A 19,520-nucleotide genomic window follows, 5' to 3' on the forward strand; every position below is an offset into this window, starting at 1 on the left:
TTTACTATAAATAATTAGGTTTTATGTAACCGCATAATACTTAGTACAATTCTCTTGACATTTTCAAACCGGGCAGCGTGGGACTCTAGGTACTTACGAGCCTTCGCCAGGTGCTCCAGGCCTTCTTGCTAGCTTAGGGGCAGTAATTCCAGAAAAGGCCAACTGTTTCTCTGGTGGTGGGGCTCCATTCAGGCTCCGAATAACAACAGCGTCTCCAGATAAGACCTGAAATAAGAACACATGTTTAGAGACTTAATTCACTTAGGTTAGGGCGAAGTATCTGTAAAAGATAAAGATTAAATTAGATTTCTTGAATAAGATACATCCTCAAACTAAAATATCACTTAAAACAGTTCAGGGCATATTTGTTTTAAGCCACTATTTACAGTACCTTATGGTGCCAACATGGCATTCACCAGAAAGGCCTGGGGATTCTCAGTTAAAATGAAAGAAACCATTTAAGGCAATTACACACCAAATAAATAAAGTTTAAATGAATAAATCTGGCTATTCTAACCTGTTTAACAATTCCTTTCTTTGGAATTTGAACGGGGGCTGTTGGGGTCGTCATTTTGATTCCATCAACTTCCAAATTGTAAAGATTACAAAAGACTGGCCTGTCAAAAGTGACATCCAAAAGAGAATTTGGACGTCACGTGGCGTCGAACTGGCAGGTCAAGTGAAAGTGCAACACACTTTGGAGGATCAACTGCGCTGCACATTGTCGGTATATCAAAAGCGTGGAGCTAAAATTGTATTAGAAATAATAATATATTGTTTAATTGTAACCAGTTGATAAGAATATATAAGACCCTGTTATTCTGTTGATATGCACTAATATTCAGAAAATGCTCAGATTGTTTTTGAATAAAAATGTGTGGAAACAAACAGGGACAGGAGATTTTGGACGTATAATTATCTAGATCAAACCAAAAAATTAGTGTAAATTGTAACGCTGCCTTATGCATGCATATTGGTTAAATGGTTTTTTTTTGGTATTAATAACAAAACTGGAACAAAACAAATTACACTTTCCTATAGCTAGGTTCGGTCAGTGTAATTTAATAATTAATTAATTTAAAATTTTAATAACATTAAATTTTCTTTATAAACTGAGCAGTGTTTAAACATAAATCTACGAAAGTTTGTAAGTTTAGATTGATAATAGTTTAGACCGGACACTGGAAGTGGATAGTCTGGACCTTTTTCCACATTCGAGGACTCTCTTCTCCGGTAAAAATATCTTCTATATGCTTTAAAAACTCTGCGCTAGAAGAAATTGGACTTTTAAAGTCGATTTATATCATGTGCCTCAAAAATCACTTCAAGTTTCCATTGATTTTTTATGGGAAAAACGAGTGAATTTGTTTAGCCTTCTAAAAACTGGTCTTTTTTTCGTTTCGGAAAAAAGTTTCGGATGTCATTATTAATGCTATTCTCTGGTATCGTCAGAAATTATTTATAAGCAAAAATCCTCCAAAAACTCAAAATCCTCCGAAAAAAACAACAAAATTTTGAAATTTCTTGAATTAATAGGCACAGTGTAGGTAATAAGCTACAAGTTGGTTCTCCTAAAATATTTCCAAAAACTTTTATTTTCTATTAAATATTTTTATTTTTATTTTCATTTATAAATTATATGGAGTGTTTTTTCAGTAAATTAATTATTACTTTTATCTCATATTTACTTGAACCCGTATATTTTTATCCAAGCAATATAATTTGTTAAATGGAGCTTCAAGGCGTGAAAAGTAAGACTTTGTGGTTCCAATGTTGAGCAAGTTTTTCCGGCATAGAGAAACGATGGATATTTTGCTATTGGCATAAGATTTTACTTTAAAGTGATTTTGACCCTAGCTACTAAGCTTCTATTTGGTTTAAAACTTAGTTCAACTCAAAGGTGGATTTCTTTTCATTGCGGTAAATAATCTTTTTCGAATTTCTTTTTCTGTCTTCAACGAGTCGCTTTAGATCTCTTACAAGTTGCTCAGATTAGATAGGTATGCTTACATTATAAAACATGAATTATAGTTCAAGATAATGGTTCAGAGCCTGAACTTTCGGGGTCTCATTGATGTCAATAGAACACATTTTCATAAAAGTAAGACAATTCTATCTTATATTCTATTTCAACCTTTAAACCAAAGTATGAAGAAAGTACCAAGAAGTAAGTCAAACTAAACTAGAAATGTGAGATATACTTACATATTGGTCAAAATCAAAATATTACTCTGTGAGAAACCGGTGCATTATTCTTAGAAATTATTGTTAGAAATATTCAATTAAAGACAAACATTCTTACCTACCACACAATTGCTTTAAAATCACTACTAAACACGAACATAATTTTCTACTGACTTTTTCTCATTTCGTTAACCAACTTTCCAAACTTTCAGATAACTCATAGTGAAGCAGGAGTATCAGAATATAATAATGTTTTAAAGTAATTTCAGCCCTGTATTAGTTATTAAATTATTAAATTAAACAGACTTCAAAAAGTTTTCTATTACTTGGTACATTTGAAGACTGCTGTGAAATGACAAAACTAGTTAAAATGAAAGTGGTCAATTTTTGTTGGACTCATAAAGATTTTTTAAAGTAATTTTCATTCATTCAGTCGCATGAACGTAAAATACTCGCACATCAAAGCGGCAAATTTAACTTAAAAACTAGAAACAAATTTAAAATTGCAAATTTATATTCAATCACATTTGCAAAATTGGCTTGCAAGAAAAACTAAAAAATAAGTATTAATAGATAAATGAAAAAATTACAAGTCTCATTCAACAAATCTTATACCATTTTGGAATTATGAGCCAAAGTCGAATTGGATTGGTAAATGAATCTTCCACTTTACTACAACAATCTCCTATAATTTTTAATAGAGATTTTATTAGAAATTTCAGAAAGCGGTTTTCAAATTATCAGTCACTCTAAGTACTAACTTTCAGGGGCGTTTTCGCTCGAAAGCTTATACTGGACTGATATTAAACCCCAGGCTGGACTGATTCAAACACAAACTCCGACAAAGATTCAATGAAATTCAATAAAACAAACTTCGTATTTTGTGTATGTGTGTAATACCTCTGAAGATGCGAGCCACTCGTACTTGCGAAACGTCAGGAGGAATTATTTTCCACAACCAGGTTCCAATACCCGAAACACTTAGGAAGCATTTGTTTGTTACTCTGTTATACGTTTAATTGACTACATATGATCAGTTGTTTATTACCTGAAATAAAAGTCTAGTTTACACTGTTTAATGTATATTTTTACTCACTAAATTCAACACAAACATCACAAGAACTACTGTATAATAATTAAATGTATTTTATTAAAAATAAACTTACGGTGACTTAATACTAGTCATTTTAAATCTAATCGCTATTTAATAGTGTGCTGGCATTTCACTTTCTGAAAATTGTCCAAAATTATACTAAATAAATAAATAGGTAGTAGGTACGCTATTTTCATAGTTTTCATATTTTATAGTTTTGTTCGAGGTATGTTCGGTAACCAAAGTTAATCAGTAATACTATGCACATCTACCTATCTGCTCAACTGTTTTTAGTAACATGGCTTAGGCAAGAACAGTAGATATATAAATGTAGGAAGTTCATTACAAACGCGCAAGATTGTACTTAATCTATGTATGTGCGAAGCTGTATAATTATTTTAAATTACATATAAAGTCGCTTATAACTAAATGGTAAAACGAAAAAGTCAAATATCTTCTACATCCATCTATTTCCACCTTCAAATAGCATAAGCAGCTTCCCAGAATTTCTTTTGCTCAGTTTTGTCGGAATATCACTTTGTAGAATGTTCAATTTACTAATTTTTCTTCATCAAATTAGCCTCAACACCCCAAACTAAACTTATACATCCAACAGCTTCGTTCTGCTTGTTATTCTATCTAGGATAAATGGCAACTTACATCACGTCCTAATTCTTATTATCGTCTTTCTCAATAGGCCGACCTTGCTCATCTATTTCGAGTGAAGGTATTAGGGGAGGCATAAATCCATATTCCATTCTAACGCTGCTGTCGTCGAAATGCGACCTGGAAAGGCGATTTTTTCCAGCGTCAGAAGCTGCAGGCCTTTTCGGTGGTATTAGTCCAATGGGTTGTTCAGGTTTCTTCACATTATATGCGTAATTTGAAGATCCTTCAGCTTGGTTACTGTCGGGTGATGAAAATGGGGGCAGATAACCATTGTTAAGTTGAGCATTGGAGAACCTTGCAGACTGATGTTGAGGGGAGGTCCGATATAGATCGTGTGGATTGCTAGTAACTGGCGGTAAATTGGCAATATTCATTCTTGGAAACACCAACAGATTTAACTTTTTCAGCTTAGTGGGGATTCGGCCGTTATTTATGCGCATATTTTGTTTAGGTGGCAAGTACTGATTATTTTCAGGGGCATAGGAGAAATATTGTTGTAAACCATTATGACCGAATGGCTGTTGAGGTGGTTTCAAATTCGAATAATGTACTTGTAGTGCGGACGGTTGATAGGCATTCTGCACTAAAGTGCTGTATTTCTGCTTGCTGAATAGACCAGGAATCTGTAACAGGTATCCTTGCGAGTTGGATGGTACTGAAAACGGCCTCCCCAGGTAGTGAGCTCCAGGTCTTTCAACAAAATACGGCACCTTGCGTTCCACAATTTTTTCTATTGGTTTTTCAACTATTTTTTCATCCGGTTTTTCTATGTAATACGGAACTGGCACTTTGCGCTCCACGATTTTTTCAACTGGTACGGGCACTTGTACTGGTACCTTGACCTCTACGGGATACGGTTGCTTCACTATGTGTTCAACCACCTTTTCCACAGCATAAGGTTGAGGATAAGGAACGCGTACTTCAACCGGATATGGTCTGTCCACATATTTCGTAATTTCTACTGGAACTTGTACGGGTCTTTCTACAATCTTTTCCACAGGATAAGGAACGGGTTTCTCAACCACTTGAGTTACGACAGCAGGACTTTCGGCCTCTTTTTCACGGTATGATTGGTAGTCTCCTACTTGCTCGAAATTTATTAGAGTCTCAGGCAATTGGTCTTCGGCAGCAACGTTCTGCTGATCTTGATTGATTTTAAGCAATAGCTGGCCCCTACCTTGGTTAATCTCTTGCGCCTCATTCTCTTGCTGTTGGTTGCCCAAATGATTCGAGTTAATGTCGTTAAGTATTTGAGTTTGATCCTCACTGTGAGAGTTTGTAATTAGTTGTTCAGCCTTCGGAGATTGTTGTTCGGGAAAATACAGCAAGGTTTTTCCCAGTTCAATATTTTCCACGGCTTTATCTTCGGCTGATCTTACCTGCCCAGAATTTTGTTCCCCGCTAGATAGAATATCGAATCCTAACGGATACTCGTACATGCCCAGGTAGTAGGGGATGGTTTTTTGAATTTGCACCGAAGTTTTCCCATGCGTTTCTACAGTCCGGGTGTCTTCACTTAGTTGTTCTTCTACTTGCTGCAGCTGCACTCCAGCCGTGATAGGAGCTAGAAACTGCGAACTTACTGGTCTTGGAGTTACTAAGACCTGATTACTATTGTCCGTAACTCCTTTGCTAGTTTTTGGTGTAGTGGAAGCAATAAAATTTCTAGCGGTGCTTGTGTATTGTTCTTTGTTTTCCTCAGTTTTTTCAGTCACCGGTTTGGCTTCTGCATCCAGTGCAGAGTCTGCAACTACAATTGGTTCGTTCAGTAAACTTTCTACTGGAGAAAAATCTGGAGCTGGAGAAGTTGATGCTAGAATGGTAGGTGAAACATACTGTCGAAGTAGATTATGAAGGGTGCTACTCTCGAGGCCATCATTGGAAGAATCTGCATCAGAAATGGCAGCATTCAGATTTAGAACATCATCACCACTCACCAGGTTTCTAGTAGAGTCTATTAACTTTTTGGTGTTCAAGAGTGGGTTTTTTGGGTGCAGCCTGGTCCCAAATTCGATATATTGAGCACTGGGGGCAGACTTTTGAACCTGCACAATTTGATTCGGAGGTTTTACTAGTGGAGCGGTTTCCAGTAGGTTTTCATTGTCGTTATTGAAAAGAATATCACTAAGGGCATTATTGTCTGTTGGTTGATTGATGTCAGGATTTCCTACCAGTGCTTCTGGATTAGGAAGCGATTCCAATTGCTCCAGTTTGCGTTCATCTTCCGGCTTTCCTGATGTTTCTTCTTGCTGTGCTTGATTATTCTGGGCGTGTAGCAACTGACGCAGTGGATTTTCTGCTTCAGTAGGATTATTAGTTAGGCGAATATTCGGAAAATTATCCACTTGTGGCGTTTGAATCAGATAAAACACCGGCGTTTTACTGTTAAGGTCCTGAGTGGGTGTTTTGTAGTCTACTAATAAATGCCTGTTTTGCAGTTTTTGGTCATTTGGATCACTAGGAGCGTTAGGTAGTCCCTGCGGACTGATAATCGTATTTTCTGGATCACCACCTAATTGAAGAATTTGATTCAACGGATTGTTAGATTCGGATAAACTGTTCGGTCGCTGGAATAATTGTTGGTTGGGACGATCGAATTCTGTGCTTTCTGCAGGATCTTGTGGTTGCAGAATCAGAGTTTGCAAAGGATAAGTTGAATCTGCCGGGGGTAGTTGTGTATTCAGGCCAGCATCGGCAGGATCTTTGCTTAAGTGTAAAGCTGGATCGAGTTGTTCATTAGATGGATTCAGCTTTGAAAGATTCTCTGCTTTGCCTGGATCAGACGGGTCTTGAGGAATGGATTTCTGGATAGAAAAATATTAATGTTGTTGATAATACATATTTAGGTTACTTAGTTGACTTTGTTTGATTGTTGTATTAATCTGAATTGAATCTTCTAAATTATGAATGCTTAAGGAAGAAATGCAATTATCCAGAGTCAGTCAAATTTTCAACTAATCGTAAAAAATTGCTTAACTTGCTTTATATTTTCCTCGGTGTTTATTATGTAAAAATATTCGGTTTTTATTCTTCATTCATTATTTCACATTTTTTTTTCAAATGTGGTTAACATTTTGAGTCTTTTATTAACTTCAAGTAATAGAACTTGATTAATCAGTGGCGCTTTGTTTAGTTGCCACTGTTTACTCATTATTTTTGACCACATATGTTGGAAATTTAAGCATCATCACTGAGTGATATTGGAAACCGTAAGACACAAAGAGTGAATTAAATTTTAGAAACTGTGAAAATTTGTGCACCGTAAAATTCTATTTTGAAATATTTTTCTATTCCGCTAATGCTAAGCGCTTATGAAGTCTTATGTTGTCCAATCCAGTACACGAATTACTCATGGAAATACTTTTTTTGCAATTATCTATTTATTAATCAAATTATCAGATACTCGATTTGTGCAATAATGTCTAGAGGTCCGAATTTATAAAAGATAAATTAATCTTGATTATGCAACAAAACGTTGAACCAAAAGTTTAATAAAAAACTTTCGTAGAAAAATTTCCTAAAAGATATAACACGGATTTTTGTATCATCCGGCTCTAGTTTTTCTGATACAATTTTATCGCCTGAAAAGTATTATGAGAATTTTTAAATTTAGTTTTCTTTAAAGAAAATTGAGCAGTTTTTATTTTGTTCCGTTTTTCAACAATTTGCCTTTGGAACTTTAAATATCTCTGAATATTTCATTGCTTTGGAGACCCCAATTGTTTGGAAGAACTTGATCGTCATATATCTATATTATTTAAAATTTCGTTCCTGTTCCTTATCTAAAATTTGTTCTTTATTGAATATCCATTAAAAAATAGTTGCACATTTGTCTGAAACGAAAACGGTTAAATCGATGATGTTTGGTCGATTTCGAAGTTCTTCATTAGTCGAAAAAATACAAGTACATTTCAGACACGAAAATTAGTGCTCAATTGAAAGTCAATCAAATTTATAAGAACAACTATTTTATTGTTATCACACTTAATATTCAATAAAATACTTTCTTTTCCTTTGGCGCAAATACTTTAGAATAAACCTTATAATAAAGATTCACATGAGAATACTTTGATCTATTTTTATACATTGATGAATAGGCATGTGTGTATTTGTATATGTGCTAACTGTATGTCTTTCACAATTAATTATTTTTCTTTTGCTACTAATTGAAAATTATTTATCGTTTTTCAATTTAGTGTCAGAAAAGAATTTTAAAATCTCCGTTCTAAAAAACTTGATTTACCTCATTATTCTTCAATTTTATCGCTTCTTCGCCAAAGGCAAAATTTGCAGAACTTTTGCTGTGTGGACTAGAATTACTATATTCCACTACCGGGTGATATCCCCAATCATCAGCGAAATATTTCACGTACTGATTGGATTCAGTGCCATTTTCCACGTAGTATCTGCAGGAAGAGATTTTTGGTTGTTTCAATAAACGGAATTTATATTTAAATACCTACCTTCCTTGCGCATATATTCCATCTCGTTCCTCATCTTTACCTTGCGTCACTTTCTCCTCTTGTATTCTGTAACCATATTCATATTTTGGTGGATTCTGAAAATTTCATTGAAATAGGGTGACAGAATTGATTATCACAATAATGAACTTTTTTTCTATTTTGTTAAACAACAAAAATATTTTATAGCTGAGAATTGATAACACTTTGTGTGCAGTTTTAAGATCAAAATATTAACTAGTCTTTGCCTTGATTGGTTGTGTTAAAGGAACATTTTCACAATCAAACCAAATCTTAATTAATTTTTAATTTTTAAATTATTTTTTATATTTAAAAGACAAACAATACTTAAATATTTTCAAATAAATATTGAAAACCTCAAAACCAATAAGCATCTACTTACAGGGTCGTAGTCTTTGGGCGGCGCTACGAATCCGGGAGGTTTTGTTGCATGGATATTTATAAAGATAAGTATAAATATGAGCGCAATCTGAAAAGTAAATCGGAAGACAAAAGTTATATGTAGTTCAAGAAGGGCATGCCTCTCAGAAATATTTATTGCTGCCAACCGTTAAATGAAGTAAAGACCGATGGATATCTGAATGAAATCATTTTGAGTCTTCTGCTGAGTAACACCATGGTTATAATGTTCTATGCGCTTGTCTACCAGAAAATTTCAGCTAGAATAATTTTGATCTATTAAAGTCATGATAAGTTGCTAAAGTTTATATGTTTCTGTTATTTTTATATTTTTTCTGAAATATATTGATGTTGAATTGAATTGAATTTGATAGCACCGTAGCACAAAATTCTACTTTAATTTAATTGATATGTCAGCAACTTTTCTATCCAGCTTTTCTAATTAGAAATGCTGAAATAAAAATCCTTCTTCATCATTTTTCGATTTATATTGTTTATTTGAAAATAAAATTATTATAAGCAGAAGTAGATCAACACTGTTCCAGCTCTAAAGCACGTAGAAATAACGAGACAAAACCAAAAAAACCGGAATAGTGTCAATTTATTCTTTGCGGTTTTATGAAACGTATAGCCGAATTTTTTGTGGGAAAGAGTATTTATAACGATGTGGTCGATTGTTAATTGAACCGAACTCAATATGCCCTGATTAGGATGTCCTCAATAGCCGACATTTAAATTTTGTATTGGAAATCTGCTATATATTAGTGTATTGAATAGAAAATTCAACTTTTGGACCATAAAATGTCCAACTTGTTCACTACTGCACGGAATTTCAATGAAGCATTGTGAAATTTCGTTGTTTTTACAACAATGGAGTAATTAATTCATTGCCTTCTTCTTGTATTGCCAGCCAAACAATTGCGATTATTCATTGTCCAAAGAAAGCATGCGAATTGTTAATGGCAGTGAAAGAAGTGCAGATCTAATATCTGATGCATTATTTACAGATTAATCAAAGCGAAGCCTAGAGAAGACATTAAAATCGCTAATATTATTTAAATTGGCTAAAGCCGTAATGCGTAATTTATATTTCATGAATGTTTCAACAAATGGTACATTATTTTTGAGAGAAATTGCAATTAAAGTATGCATTGTAAATTACTCTTTGTTAATTTATATGTGATGCATCAATAGGAAACTGACAAAAAGGGAACAAGACTTGTAGTCATAAAAGGACTAGATAATAAATGACTTAAACAGCAACGCCGGAATGAAAGTACCTTCACTAAAGTTCCTGAAGATACATTTTGAAGATACATGGCTAGTTCACCTGCATGCAAGCAATTACTTTCTAAGTAACAATGAATTGTCGCAATTTTATATGAAGGGTTCACTATTAATATTCCAAAAACTAATTACGCATAGATCCTTCTCGAACAAGGTTAAAGCAATCAATCAATTTTTAAACCTAAATAATCTTCATTGCAAATATAGTAAGAGGAAATTTAATTGCCCCATTCGCTTCAATGAAGTGGCGCCTGCAGGTAGGTAAATGTCTTCAGGTGTTTAATTGTCTTCCACTGCACTTTACGAGATGAAATTTATTATTTTTAAAACACTTTAGTGCCTGCTTCCTGGTATGTAGTATTACGTTAAACGATAAATTTCTGCTCTTTGGAATTGATTGCATTTTCAGCTTATTACTGCGATTCAACAAGTTTTTGTTTTGGATGCAAATGTATGGTTGATATTTAATTATAAGGTAGTTGCATCCAATAATATATTTATTATTTTGGAACATTGGATTATTATTTGCTCTGTGCTATCGCGACCCTTTCTCGTTGTTCCAGGATGTTGAAGAAAATTTTATTTTAAATGTATTTAAATAATTTCTTGCTAAAATATGTATTTACTGAAATATTACTGTATATACACTATTATAAACTATGGAAGAATTCCAAAGAAAATTACTTCCATGTAACAAAAATCGGCGGATTCTTAAAGAAAAAGGTTACTGAAAAATATATCTTGCTTTCAAAAATCCAACAGTTCCTAATGAAATCGCAATGAATGAAATTGAAACCAAAATAAAAAAGTGACAGGTTTGTGTTGTAGAATTTACCTTAATGGACGTACTTTCTTTGACTTTCTAAGTGTTTTTTCAATCGGAACAAATACTTACATAATAATGCGGATGCACGCTATTATTGTAGCATAATAATGAGGAGAATGTTTACATTTTTAACATAAAAATACTTTGTGTATATTTTCCTGACTGTATTTCAACTTAATTCAAAAGAAATTCCTGGGTTCCGGTCAATTTTATTGTTTACCATTTCAAATGTCACAAAAACGTTTCGGTGTTTTTCTCCACAATCATCAGTTTGTCTGAAATATACGTTCACATTCGTTATTCGTTTAAAAGAAGAGCTCTGTTAAATATACATACTAAAATACAAATTACAAACATATTAAAAAGTATATTAAAATCGAAATTATAATCGAAAAATAAATTCTAATCTTTTCCCGAACATGATTGTCCTGACTCATCACCTGTAATCCCAAAAGATTCAAACGATTTTAATATACTTTTTAATATGTTTGTAATTTGGATTTTAGTATGTATATTTAACAGAGCTCTTCTTTTAAACTAATAACTAATGTGAATGTATATTTTAGACAAACTGATGATGGTGGAGAAAAACATCGAAACGTTTTTGTGACATTTTAAATGGTAAACAATAAAATTGACTGAAATCCAGAAATTTCTTTTGAATAAAAAATACCACACTATACCAAATGCTAACTTGTTATTACTTAAGTAAAGTACTAAGTAGACTGAGTGTTTTATTAAATATTTAATTACTTGAAACATTTGGATTAATTGGATTATTCTGGATTAATTCTTCGTTTTTATTTCTTTGTTAACTTTTGTTTTTCGTTTTTGTTTTTTTAAATTAAATTTATTTGATTAATTTCGCCCAACCTAAAGCCAACTGTTTTCATAAAACTCATTTACAGGGAGGATAGTTCATAAAAATATATCTGCCTATAACTACTATAAAATCCCGTGCAGGCCTACAGGACAGAGTATCAATTACTTAAGAAAAAAGAAATATTACACAACAGCATAAATAATTTAGCTAATAATATAAAAACATTAATGCAAAAATCTAATTCGCACTCTCAAACCGTGAATAAAGCATGAAATTAATTGGAAAACATCAAATAGTTTATTTAAAAAATAAAATTAAATTAAACAATTATGTTGTTTGTTCTTAAAATAATTCAAAAGTATCAATTTCTATTTAATACCAATGCTAATTTATGCAGTTTGAAAAAATTATTTTATTCAAAATTGGTTATATTCACGTTAAAAAACCTACTGATTTTATTGAACTTTAATTGTTTCTTTAATTCTCCAATTAAGTTGAAAAGTAATTCCTTTCTGAAAATAAGGAACATATTTTTCTGTTTCCCAGTTCAAAAGTTTGATAGTTTAGAATACAGAAGTTTGTTAAGTCTTTTTACTAGTTATATTTATTTTTAGTTTAGAAAAAATAGTTTATTTATATATAGTTGGAGCATTTCATGTTTTCCCAAACAGTCGTTTGTATTTCGGTTTTTTTTATCTTAACAAATGTCTACGAAAACTTTTTTAAGTTGAGGTTAAACAAATCGTTAAGGAGATTCTTGTGTCTAATTTATACGCACATTTCTTATCTTTTCGAAAACAGAAAGAAACAGAAAACAGAAAGAACAATTCTACAAAGAAAGTACGTTATAAACCTTAATTTTAGTGTAATTTGTTTACACATAATGTATATCCGAAACAAAGCATTTCAAGTCATGTTTTCCCCGAATTAGTTGATAAGAGAGGAAAGAAATTAATCCAAAAATATTTTAGGATATTTATTAATCAACCTGTATGCGTCAAAAAGGCATCAAATTGACGTGTTATGTTGCTATTATTTTATTACTGTTGCAGCAGTTGATTTTTTATGATATACCTACATATCTTTTTTGTAATATTTATTTTATTTGATTTTAAGATGATTTTTGTTTAGACTCCTAACAAATTGCCGCTTCAAGTTTCATTTAACTTCTAAATTTTCTTAAATCAATTTACGAATTTCTAGTAAAATACTACGAATTCGTCAAAACACAACGCTAATGTTGCAGATTGTTGTCTCAATAAAAAATGTATCCAAAATCATCGAATGTTTTCACTAACCTGCTCTACATGACCAGGCATTTTTTGGCACAATATCACTGGAAAAAAGCGTTAAATCCGATTGAATATTCTCAATTAAATTTAATAAAAACTACCACTAGATGTAAATGTTGCACGGATCTAGATCCGGACGGTAAGACGGCGAGTCTGCATACAACTCTTCGCGAAGTACTCTCTTTTAGAAATGCTGAACCGCATTTCATCTCGCCAAGTTTGTTTTAAGATGAGAACCCCTTTCACCTGTTTTGCTGAGCCCGACCCATAGCCTATGCTCGAAAGATTCGAACGTAAAGGAAAAAAGTCGATAATGTTGTTTTATTATTTAATAAATTGCATTATGGTTAGGACTCACACAACAAAACACTAAATTGCAGTTATTTGCTTGAAACAGCTTTCAAATAGCGAAAAAGAACTCTAATGTAGGTTTTTATTTCGCCAAAAATTATAAAATAAACTTAATCTAGAGTAAATTTAACAAAGAAAATAAACGCACTTTTATCCTACTGTTTTGTAATTCGATTTCAATCCGTTTTAAATGTACTCAAGTAGTTACGATTTTCAATGATGTTTTCGAAAAAGCTTGCTATAGATTTTTTAAATTCTTTAGAGTTGAGCTATTTGGGAATTTGCATTAGTTGCATGTGCGTCAGTTCCGATGTGTTCCGTCTATTGGTGGTTAGAAGAAAACGAATTCTTCCTTAATTTCTACCCAAAATTTACAAATACACATACAACTATTAACGCCAAATTACTGAATGACACCTATAAATCCCTAAATAATGGACTCATTCAGTAATTGAAAAAAACTTGTTACGGTTCGTTGAGAAAGAAAGTTCCTGCTTATTTAGGAGCGGCAGTCAATTATTGGCGTAATTTATTTCACATCTACCGATATCGATAGAGTACTTGATATTTATCAATTCATTGGGCCATTTTATCAATTGTATTTAATCAAAACTACCAATCTTCTTCTTGCAAGGTCGGCCCAAGGCTGCGCCAGCCAACAAAAAGAAAGTTCCATCACGTTTTGGGAGTGTCTCGATGTACCATGCAATTAAGCTGTAAGGTGAAATACACAAAGGGCAATTTTATATGTAAATTTTATGTTTTCTATTTCGGAAACAATCGGTTTTTGATTATGGTGCGGGAATATTTAGCAAATAAGAACTGGTTTATCCACCGTTTTATATCTAATGCCCACGAGTGCAATTAAACATACTGTTTTTTTCGTTTTTGCATCAGGTTTATTTTTAGAAAATTCAAATTCAGTATGAATGTTTCTTTCTTGTTCAAGCTCAGAGATAAAACAATAGTACACGTTTTCTCCGGTGTTTATTTGAACTTTTAAAAACTAAAATTTGGGAAATTCAATGCTTATTGAATTACGCGGAAACAGGTTAACAAAGAGAACTGTGAGTCGTCGATTTTTTCTGGATTTACAAGTTTTAGTTCATCTATATTCTTTATTTTGTGCTGTTCTTCGTCTTCATTCGCTAAAGGTTTACTTATTTCGAGAAACTCAAATTTCAAGAAAAGAAGAGTTTTTTTTTTAATTTGACTACTTTCTCTCAATATAAGTATAACTTTTTTTACAAACTGTTTGTTGGGTATTTTGTCTCAAAAATGTTTGTCTTTAAAAAGGACACAATTTCCTCACGTTTTTTATTAAATATTTTTTTAGAAACAAAAATTTTTGAGGCACAATATAGAACTTATCTATAAATATAACTGTTTTCGCATATGTAGTTTTTGCCCGTGTATCGTTTTTGATCCATCGAAGGTCTTCCATTTATTTTCAAATGGTTTCAAATGATTGCTTTACTGTGCCAGTTCACATTCACTTTAAAATTGGTGCCAAACATTAAGGCAGAACTGCAATTTATAACAACTTTTTTACCGCCGATATAAATCGATAAAAATAAAAGTAGGCATAAGGATCATTTACTCTACACTAATCGCAAAAATCAAAAAAATTGCCAGAAATGATAAAATCTTCAAAAGTCCCTATTTCAAGAAACAGATTATTTGCTATTGATATTAATGATTTATCATTCGCATAATTTCCAACACTTAGACTTGCACACCTAAAAACGGCCATTCCACAAAAGCGGCTTTTTAAGAGTGAAAGTCCAGTCATGTAGTAAATGTAACCAATTTAGCTATTCCAATGTTGGCCTCTGGCCATTTACTACATATTCTAGATCACTTTTGAATCTTGCAGTAATGTATGTTACGACGGGCAATGTCAATAACACCTTATAGGAGGATTAATCGTTTTTTTTGCCATCTGTCGGAACGCGTTTTATAATTAACCATGTTGCATGTTCGATTTTCATTTCGTTTGATTTATCTGTTGTGGGCCGAACAGAAACATGCAAGCCAAAAATGTCCAAAAGTATGTTTCCTTCCAAAACGAATTGCAATGCAAGGGATGAAAGCAACATTTTTGGAGCTAACTCAACAGCATTCTATGGCTCGAGCTTTCAAACGCCTTTGGTAAATCACCAAACGCTGCCAAAGATTGGAGGTTGCTATCTATCAAGACAAGTTATTATATTTTAGTTATGCTTGAAGAGCACAGCTTAAAATTACAACAAAATTAGTGGTTTCTTATATTATCTTGATCAATTAACGAATGGTAAACACATGGTTGTTTATAACTGAAAATGCTTATATGGTCGACGTAAACATGTGCTTTATCACTGAAAAAATCTATGTTTAATTAAAATTGCAAATTTTCTGTGGTTTAATAAGTAATTCATAAATAAAACAATAAATTAACGCGTCAATGTTAAATGTTCCAAGTGCCTCATTATGGTTTAACTAGAATATTAGCCATATGGGTGTCATTTCCTCGATACCATAAATCAGTGTATTCAAATGCGTTCATTATAAAAGTAAAAGTCGCACTCCCGAAATTGGAGGAGAAAGAACTCGTGTGGCTAATTCAGTGTATAGTATGAAATCTAAATAACAGTAATTATTTATATTAATGGTTATGATTGTATGAATCGAGAGAGAGAAAACTCTGTATACTGGATATAACAAATTCGAAATTATATCAAATATAACTGAAATCAGTGGTTAATCACATGAAAGTGTTAAGCTGAAATATGTTTAGTTGAGTCAATCTTTGAAGTTGAGATTCAAAAGAAAGTTTCTATAATTAGATGAAAGGGGATTATTGGAACAAAAATGTTTGATGTTTGTAAGTGTATATTATAACTCATCGAAACAATAAAGAAAATATACTGCAATGCGTTTTCCAAATATTTCAAGTTTTGCAAAATAATGAAGACTTTCTGTTTCAGCTCGATTAATTTCCAATTTAATTTCAGTGTCTTCCAAAACTGCATTTACAATTTATTAGATGTTATTTACTTGATGTCTTCAACCTGCAAGATGTTGAAGCGCTTTTCATCAGGCAATCGTTTCAATTTTGTAGTCAGTTAATTTAAATTCGCGTATTTTTCTCATGACAAACAGTCTCTCCAATACAATTTGACTCATCAAAGCAAGATCAAAGCAATGGGAACAGTTCGAGCTTTTTGTGAATATAAAAATGGCAATTAAAATAAGGCAGCAATTGGAATACGAAAATCAGTTTTTTGATGCTTTAAGTCAATACGATTTCAACACGATAACGATCGAAATCTGAATGCTTACAGATATTTCAATTTTCTCCGCATTTCCTTCACATTCGAGTCACAATCAAATACACAGTGAATAGACAGTAATCCAAGAAAATTTCATATTTTTTATTTGATTTGTAAACTTCACATTAAAGCATTAGTTTTTGTTGAACTTTTGAAAAAAAATTATGATTTGCTTCTATTTTAACATCCATATAGGACAATATTTTTATTCCAGTTGTTTTTGAGATACAGCAAAGTTAACATTTCATTTTTATTTTTTCATAATTTACGCAAGTCTTAAGATATTGTACTACAATTCTATATTCTTAGACTTAACGCAATACCACATCCAATAATTGAACATGTACTTTGGAAATAAAAAATTGTTTATGTTTGTTACTTTGTTGTGATTAATTTACAAATAAAAAGATGTTTGAAAAATGTCGAAAACGGTTGCTCTTAGCGAGCTCAAACAAGACTACTTTTCTTACGTAAATGTGAACGGAAAATAATTTTATTTGAAAATCAGGTTGATACGGGTAGGCACAAAAAAGTTATTATTATTTAAAATTTAAATATTAGTGCCATGTGGCGTCCTCCGTAAATTTGGTGAAAACTTGGACACGATTACGATTAGTCCTAGAATATAAAAATTTATTTCAGTGTCTTAAGATTTGCATGAATTATTTAAAAAAACGAAATTAAAATGTAAACTTTGCTACCCGTTATCTCAAAAACGATGCCATTTTCAATAGATGTTTGTATACTATTTTCATCTTTGAATTAAACTGAATTTTCAACCAACCGTTAAAGTCTTTAAACTAGATTAGATTGTATTAAAATAATTTTAAATACATTCGAAATAACAACAAAAATTAATAAAAATCGTATGTAATTCGATCGGATGTAGTTCAAACATACTATCGTGTTTCTCGTGATTTTTCGAAAGAAAATTGAAGATTCATACAAATTTTAGTTCAAGTTCGCAATTTTGTATGTTGAAGAAATGGGGGAAGCGTAGAGGACACAATGCTAAGCCGATTATGAAAACTGTTCAAATGAACAGAGAGGTAACTTGCCAACCTCTCTGTTCATCCAATTACTTAGTTAAAACTGGTGAGTTTTTCGGGCTTTTAAGCCGTCGTGAAAAAAAAATTCCAAACCTTTTGTAACCACGAGCGGTTTACATCTTCAGATGTGGTTTGCTTAAAGGTTTACACTGGACGCGGAAACAGCGACGACCTACAAGCTCGAGAATCTCACTAGTTTCAAGAATGCCTTCATCTTTTGCCTTTGTATATTTTCGATAAAATGAGTCTCCTGTTAATAAAGAATTGAAATCTCCGGACATACTGAGCGAACAAAGTTCTGTTTTTTTGGTAAGAGCAAGCTGTAGTTTTCGTTGAGGTTTGTATGCAATTTAATGTACATTTATTTAGCTGTTTTCTTACAAGCACAAAAATAGGAACCAAAGAAAGAAAAAAATTGTATTAACTAAAGTTAAAATAGTCAATAGGATAATATCTGATTGACAATAAATTTGAATGCTATGAGAGGAAACTTGATCTAATTTATTTGGTATTATCCTCGGTCAATAGATCAATTTACTGCAATCAATAATTGATAGTATTACTGAGATAAACCTGTTAAAAATAATAAAATTTTTGTTTTATGACTTCTTGACCGTTTGTCTTCGCATTAGTTAAAAAATTCTAATACTCGGCAACTCGGCACGTGTCTGAACTTCGGCAATGTAACCATAACTGGTTTAGCAGTTGTATTATAATTGCTTAATTAATAGTCAAAGTTTAATTTAAAATGCCTAAAATGATTTGAAGTTTTAATAAAAAACGGCTGTGTTAAAAAGTTAACACTATGTATCTGCGAGAACTGAAGCATTTGCGGTCTCAGATAAACTTTTCTTTATTTAGCTAAGCAAATTTTCTTTCGCCGATTACCGGTGATAATATCAAGTTTTAAAGGCATGAAAATAAAAAAAATTATTATTACGTAATTGGAATTTACCATTAAAATTTTACTAGCAGTTCAGAAGCTCTCAGAGTTCAAAACTGATTATTCATCGCCCCTAATACAAATAGGAATAAAGCAAAATTAAATTTTCCATAGTGAGATAAAGAGGTGTATTTTATCGGATTAGCTACGGGAATTAACGTACTAAATCTTGTGCCAAACTCAAGTCTATAATATACTTTCAGAACTAGTTTAGTTCGTCTTTTCACTTTTATTATTACGCTCCGACCTACTATGTTTACTTTCGTTTGCACGTACATACGATATGGTAGTATTGGAATACATATTTAATTTGCAGCGGAAAAAGTATAAGCCAATTGTTATTATATTTCATGACGTGAGATTTAACTTTTGTATGTGTATGGTTTTAATTAGTATATATGACTAAGCACTAAGTAATACATCTTTTTTTAAAATAATTGTAAAACACTTGCGATTTACTTTCAATTCATTGAATTATTAAAGAGAAGTTGACGGATTTTTATAGCGACAATTCATAAAAAATATATATTTGATAATATAAGGAAAAAGATTGAAAAATAATTAGTACTACTTAGGAGTGATGTTCAATCACTCGACGAAAAAATTAACAAATTTACTACTTTTACAAAAATATAAGAAAACATCGTTATTTTACAACTCGAATTTTGACGCAATTGAAAGTTAATTTTTGTATGATTTTTTGTAAACACGCAACTATTTAACTAAGAAACTGGTGAGATTTTCGGGCTTTCAGGCCGTTGTTGAAAATAATTTCTTCCTGAACTTTGAAGATGCAAGTTTCACGACTGTCT

At 32.0% G+C, this 19,520-nt stretch overlaps 2 protein-coding genes across 6 annotated transcripts in view; both read right to left on the minus strand.

The window, feature by feature from the left end:
• The window catches only part of LOC109544272 (staphylococcal nuclease domain-containing protein 1), a 7,311-nt gene extending 6,673 nt beyond the window's left edge, over positions 1-638 (minus strand). For 2 of the 3 annotated variants that reach the window (XM_048666105.1, XM_048666104.1), the window contains exons 1-2: positions 518-638; positions 98-225 (exon numbers count right to left, since the gene is read on the minus strand). In XM_048666105.1, the coding sequence (XP_048522062.1) occupies positions 98-225; positions 518-571 (182 nt within the window). In that variant the 5' untranslated portion in view covers positions 572-638. The remainder of the gene's footprint in view (positions 1-97; positions 226-517) is intronic. The other variant, XM_048666106.1, reaches the window with a different exon arrangement.
• A 2,650-nt stretch (positions 639-3,288) lies between these two features.
• Positions 3,289-19,520, minus strand: part of LOC109544278 — a 19,845-nt gene continuing 3,613 nt past the window's right edge. Inside the window, exons 1-6 of one of the 3 annotated variants that reach the window (XM_048666107.1) lie at positions 13,156-13,279; positions 13,061-13,098; positions 8,810-8,896; positions 8,410-8,504; positions 8,190-8,352; positions 3,289-6,750 (exon numbers count right to left, since the gene is read on the minus strand). In XM_048666107.1, the coding sequence (XP_048522064.1) occupies positions 3,946-6,750; positions 8,190-8,352; positions 8,410-8,504; positions 8,810-8,896; positions 13,061-13,081 (3,171 nt within the window). In that variant the 5' untranslated portion in view covers positions 13,082-13,098; positions 13,156-13,279 and the 3' untranslated portion in view covers positions 3,289-3,945. Of the gene's footprint in view, positions 6,751-8,189; positions 8,353-8,409; positions 8,505-8,809; positions 8,897-13,060; positions 13,280-19,520 lie in introns of those variants that run through there. The other 2 variants (XM_019914374.2, XM_048666108.1) reach the window with 2 other exon arrangements.

This window comes from Dendroctonus ponderosae, unplaced genomic scaffold (assembly GCF_020466585.1).
Source record: "Dendroctonus ponderosae isolate FM_Combo_2020 unplaced genomic scaffold, Dpon_F_20191213v2 Dpon_F_20191213_4, whole genome shotgun sequence".
Classification (NCBI taxonomy): domain Eukaryota; kingdom Metazoa; phylum Arthropoda; class Insecta; order Coleoptera; family Curculionidae; genus Dendroctonus; species Dendroctonus ponderosae.